This window comes from Mytilus galloprovincialis, chromosome 6, assembly GCF_965363235.1.
Source record: "Mytilus galloprovincialis chromosome 6, xbMytGall1.hap1.1, whole genome shotgun sequence".
In the NCBI taxonomy this organism is placed as follows: Eukaryota; Metazoa; Mollusca; class Bivalvia; order Mytilida; family Mytilidae; genus Mytilus; species Mytilus galloprovincialis.
This window is the reverse complement of record NC_134843.1, coordinates 41,628,228-41,634,247: the sequence shown is the minus strand read 5'-3', so window position 1 is coordinate 41,634,247 and position 6,020 is coordinate 41,628,228. Positions and strand designations below refer to the sequence as shown.

The 6,020-nt window shown below is 33.0% G+C and overlaps 1 protein-coding gene across 1 annotated transcript; it reads right to left on the bottom strand.

The window, feature by feature from the left end:
- Positions 1–692: 692 nt before the first annotated feature.
- On the bottom strand, positions 693–6,020 carry LOC143079598 (lysosomal phospholipase A and acyltransferase-like). Its single transcript, XM_076255016.1, has 6 exons — positions 5,882–6,020; positions 4,275–4,437; positions 3,564–3,682; positions 3,044–3,142; positions 2,247–2,474; positions 693–1,349 (listed from the first exon to the last, which is right to left on the bottom strand). The coding sequence occupies exons 1-6, from the start codon at positions 5,955–5,957 to the stop codon at positions 835–837; spliced, it is 1,200 nt and encodes a 399-aa protein (XP_076111131.1). The 5' UTR covers positions 5,958–6,020; the 3' UTR covers positions 693–834.

The window sequence follows — 6,020 nt, the reverse complement described above, 5'->3', positions numbered from 1 at the left end:
ACAAGCACAAAGTTGAAGAGCTTTGAGGATCTTAAATTCGAAAAGGTTGTGCCAAAAAACGGCTAAGGTAATCTATGCCTTGGAAAAGAAAATCCTCAGTTTTTCGATAAATTCAAAGTTTTGCAAACAGGAAATTTATAAAAATGACCACATTATTGATATTCATGTTAACATCGAAGTGTTGACTACTCGGTTGTTGATACCCTCGGGAACTAAACGTCCACCATCAGTGACATCGACCCAGTGGTGTAAATAGTTATCAAAGGTACCAGGATTATAATTTAGTACGCCAGTCGCGCGTTTCGTCTACATCAGACTCATCAGTGACGCACATATCAAAATATTTGTAAAGCCAAACAAGTGCAAAGTTGAAGAGCATTGATGATCCAAAATTCAAAAAAGGTTGTGTCAAATACGGCTTAGTTAATCTATGCCTTAAGTAATCGGTAACTTTTTCTTGTCTTGGAGAAATGAAATACATGCATAGGGATGATCCTTCGGTTATCCATAAATTTCCAAAATTTGGCAAAATTGTACGATCAATAATAAAACACATATATGGCTCACTTTTATTCACTTTAATCATGCATATATTGTATTTATAATCATATCTCATTAGATGTTTCTCAATTTTCTATAGTGTTCATATATTATATCAAATTGATGAATGTATTTGTATATTCACAACCCTCAGAGGCTTTTATGCAAGGCTTCTAGGATTAAAATAAAACTTAAAAGCTTAAAAATTTAATAATGCATATTTTATTCTTCACATGATTTCAAATTAATTCCGAAAATCATTTCATCAAAATAATATTCCACTAAAATGATTATTCAATTCGTCAACACTGATTTGATGTAACCGATAGACACACCATGATTTATAATGTCCACATGTCCAATTCCTTGAAATGCTTTTGAGTGGAATGGCTGTTTTTGAAGATGTTTCCATGGCAAGCAACCCTCGAGACTTCTGATATTAACAGTTTGGTCGCCATCTTCGTCCACAGGCTTTGGTCGTTTGTCCGGAAATGCGCCTTCTTCATAGACCCATTTAGCTGTAGTATTCAAACCGTTTCCATATAGACAATAGACTTCTACATTTGGGGGCCTCAATGGGTTAACCAAACCTTCTACATCTTCTCTCATCAAATATCCATCAGTAAAATTTAGGTCTGTGAAGAGCTGTTGGTAATCGTTTACAGTGTAGTTTCGTCTAGGCGTTTGAATTAAAACCTCAGCCTTGTTCCAAAACTGATTGGTCGGCATAAGGAAGGCGGAGCTTGTCATGGAGCGTTGCATTGGACGAGCTTTTAATGCTGCGATTGTAATGATGTTAACATTATCGCCTGAAAATAGAGCAAAAAATGAAAGCAAATAATAAGGCTGGCCGCTGTAACGTTATGTGTGTGTCGCATTTCTAATTTCTAATGTTGCAAACACGTAAAATGGTCCCCGAAAGTTAATTTTAAAATATTACTTAAATTATGAGTTCAATAATTTTACCCCAACAAATAAAAAAGAAACAAAAACATTCAATTTAATTGAATGTATGGATGAATTAATGTAAATATATTGATGAAGTATCTAAATATAATAATTAATAGAATGAAATTCAAAACAGTGTGGCTGTGGCCATTGATTGACACATTAAATTCATCCATTGACTGGAACAATTTAGGTGAACGTTTGTATGTAACGACCACTGTTCACTATGTACTTTTTAAAGACAATTAAACTATGGGGTCACCAAAGGTTCTCAACACCTTAATAAAGTAATTCGAAAAATTAATCAGAAATAACACGATATTTTGATTAATATCAATTATATAAATCAAAACATAAAGGTTATTCCTGATTAATTTTTCGAATTATTTTATAATTAAAGGCGTTAAGAAACCTTTGGTAACCCCACAAATGTCTATCGTAGGTACGTCATGAACAGTGGTCGTTACAGACAAACGTTCACGTAAATTGTCCCAGTCAATGGATGAATTTAATGTGTCAATCAATGACCACAGCCACACTGTTTTGAATTTCATTCTATATAGGTGAATTTACTTAAATATATATAGATGAGTTTACTTAAATATATAATAATAAATGAATTCATTTAAATATATGGATGAATTATCTAAATGTGTGGATCAATTCACTTAACTATATGGATCAACTCACTTAAATGTATGGGTGAATCTTTATATTTTTGAGTTGTATTATAAAATTGATAAATTTTCAATCTTTACCAGAAACAATCATCCTCAAGGCTTTGACGCTTCCTCCCCACGGTGCACCAAGTGTTATAAATGATCTGATGTATTTGTCCTTCCATTCCTGACTTTGATGGTTAAGAAAATATAGTATCACCAGGTTTCCTAAGCTGTGGGCCAAAAGAACCACTTTTGTATTTTTGTTCATGTAGTATGTGTCCTCTACCAGCTTTGTAAGATTTCTATAATAGTCTTCAAGCTCATCTGAAATTGAAAGTCATGTTTTTCATGCTTTAAAATATGAAACATTATAAATCTAAGTTTGCTGATAAGAAACAAATTATCTGACGCATATGCATATCAATATTATTTCTTGATGGCATAAATGCTATAAATCGAAGCAGCATATTTGAGTTTCAAAGTCGTATTTGAACCTAAATATATCTGCCCCGAACTCCGACAGTCGAGGCAGATTCGTTATCGTTTACTTTAGTTGACAGAAACTGAATTTTCACTTCAGAAATCGTTTCGTTACCATAAATATATAAAAAAAAAATTGGCATTGCAGCCTCAGAAATTGCCAAACGTACAGTCAGTGGTTGTTGAATTCTATTAAAGGTTACATGCAACTTCTCGTCTCTAAGTTTATTGTAAGACTTTTTTAATTGTAATTTTAATTGAATTTTTTTTTCTTTTTATATTTATTTCCAAATGTATTAAATATTACTTTGCTTTCGATAACTTTGAATTGGGACTTTCCTTGTAAGAAAGACTCATGGTTACAGATTGTGTATGATTCGCTTTGTTGTACATTTTGTTTAAAATTGCCTTACTTGGTGATCTTCTGAAATCATATGCAGCGCCTCTGATGGTTTTGTTCCGAACATAGCCCCATTTTACCATATTCTCTGCTAGTTCGTGGAAGTAACCGACTGAAGAAAAAAATCATTATTTCTGGAGGACTTCATTGATAAGCATACAGCATAAAGAAATCATCACAAAGAAAGTAAAAAGAGGCCGTCGATGGTTGGAACAGATACGTATTCCTAAATATTTTTATAAAATCTTTCTTGGGGAGGTGAGGAATTATTAACACATATTTAAGAGATGCAAGATAGATATTTAAATTTGGGAGAACATGGCGCCGGTACCAAGGTAATACATCTATTTCACTATACTTTTTATAGATAATGGTATCAGGCTTACAAGACAACGGATACATGTTCTAAAGACAAACAGTATAGCTTCTCATTACATTAGATCGTTTTCCTCTCATTTGTTTAGTTTTACTTTTTTGATGATGTTTTTTTTTTTTAGTTTTAATAAAAGGAATTGTCCGCATGATGATCTTACGTTTCGGGAAATGGGTATCACTTAACCATTCCACGCTGTCTGTTCCACCAAATCCAGGTACCCGTATGTCAACACCCTCTGGATAACTGGTTCTATGCGTCTTGTTGTTATATACTAATCTAAAAAAAAATATATAATGGACATTTTTATATTTTTTTCCTGGTAATAGAGGTCACATGTTTATCATAGTATGTAATTATGTCTTTGAAATTATTAGAATACTAAAAGAAAAAGAACTGAACTGAAACATGCATATTGAAACAGAATTTGTGAAAAACAAACAATAGTGTTATCATTTATACTTATTCATTGGCTGTGTCAACTACTAGTTGCAAAACATATATTTTCAAAAACCTGGGTATATATTCTTATGTTCAATAAAAAAAAAACCCATTTTTTTAACGTTTTATTTACAGTACTGTTCAGAATTTTTTGTAGTAGATATGCGAGGCAATGTAGCATATATGCAAACTTTAAAAAAAAAATCCGTGGTATACGACAAAAGTTGAATATGGAAACAAACTTTTATCGAACAATTCAATCATTATGCCCTCCTTAGCTGATAATTTCAAAGACAGAAAGCTGATACTGGTAAACAATCTTTTCCTTGGAGTTCAGTAGTTTTGTGATTTTACTTTTTTTTGTACCACCCCTCGGAAGGTATGGATAGAACAAATAGTGCATGTAAACGGTAAAAAAAAAACCATTTACCTAAAGTTTTCAACAAGGCAGTCGGTCGGAAGGGGATGAACAACACTTGCAATGTTAACCCATATAACATAAAAATCTTTTGTACGCTGGTCACACAGTGGATAAGGTCCATGAGAAGATTTGTTCAGCCTCGCTTCAATTCTTGAGCCGCCATCACCTGGAACTGTAGTGGAAACACAAATCAACAAATAGTCTTTATACAAGAGTCACAATATTTTTTTTTTGTCTTTTTGCAATAAATGTACGCATTAAAACGTGATTAAAACGTTTCCGACAACCACTTATGGAACACCAGCGACGTCTTCAGGAAGAAATATTACGAATGATCCCTTTTATCTCTGATTTAGTGCAAACTATTGAACGTACACAAATGAATCGTATTTTTGGGAACATTCTCTAAAAAAATCAAAAGTTACGGTTTAACCGAACGCTTTTATATAGTTTTGTTTTTAACCCATTTTAAGTTCATGCTATAAAATCAAAAGGATACTTGTGTTTAGAAATATGGTCCTCCATCCGGACAGTAACTATGTTTAGAAATATGGTCCCCCTGCTTAACTGGGACGTCTGTTTGGCTGAGATAGATGTATGAATATTTTGCCCGACCCCCGTTTGAAATTGTGCGTTAAAATCCAATTCATCGTGTAGAGAAAGTGCATTAAGCCAATAGGAAATGGTGGTATCAGGTATGATCATTGCTTTTTATACAACTTTCAACAGGAGTCGAAATGTCCCATATTTGTACGTCTAAGACATATTGCAGCAATTTGGTCTACAACGCACCCGCATTAAGGGTAACACTAGTCATGCTAAACAAAAATTGGTAGCATTTCGCAGTTTTTAGTGTTCATACTACACTTTCTATTTTACTTCTTATGGTGATATTCAATATATTTGAATGGAGTAATGACAATTTCTTTCCATTTGCTTGTTGTTTGATATGCGCGTGTTTGCAGTGATGTAATATTTCTATAAGTAAAATAAAAAAAAAGGAAATACAGATACCATGAGATAAATCATAGCATGGACGGTTGATTCGATAGGCAAGACAATTGATATATTTTTACAACCGAACATTACTTTTTAAGCTTACAATACATGTACGGTAGTATTATAACCCTTTCCATCTCCTCAGTTCTTGTAGCGAATATATATAACATTTAATTTTATAAGACGATATTTTATGAGTGCCAATAAGACAACTCAAATCGCATTTTGTGAAAGTAAACCATAAAAGATCAAAGTACGGCCTTCACGTACCGAACAGCAAGCGATAAAGAGCCCCAAAAATGACAAGTGTAAAACCATTCAAACATGAACAACAATCTATAATAACAAATAGAAATAAGAAACACTTATGAACCACACCAACAAACGACGACCACTGAACAACAGTTTCAGACACAATTTTTCGACGTTCATCCCATGTGCACTTTTCTACCGTTGAAGGCCAATATGTTGACATCGATGCATTTTATATTGTCGTGTTGCATGATTGCTGTCTCTGCTCTGTCATATTTTCTTATTTGTTTTTAACAGAATTTGGAAATAAACAAATGAATTGACGAAATACATAAAGTTTGGTAAGAAACTTATAAAAATCTCACCCAAAATCACAGGAGGTAGCTGTTTACAATGGACACTTTCAATAAATATCCAACAAACAAAATATAGCAGCAGCATGCTAGTACGTTATGTGAGCAATTGATTCATTTAGGCAACGATTAATAATTTCCCGGTTTTTTA

Coding starts and splice junctions, on each gene's coding strand:
- LOC143079598 (XM_076255016.1), bottom strand. CDS start 5,957: ATGCTGCTGCTATATTTTGTTTGTTGGATATTTATTGAAAGTGTCCAT. Junction 3,683..4,274: donor TGCCTTGTTGAAAACTTTAG/GTAAATGGTTTT, acceptor ATTTTTTTTTAG/ATTAGTATATAACAACAAGA. Junction 3,143..3,563: donor TGATACCCATTTCCCGAAAC/GTAAGATCATCA, acceptor TTTTTTCTTCAG/TCGGTTACTTCCACGAACTA.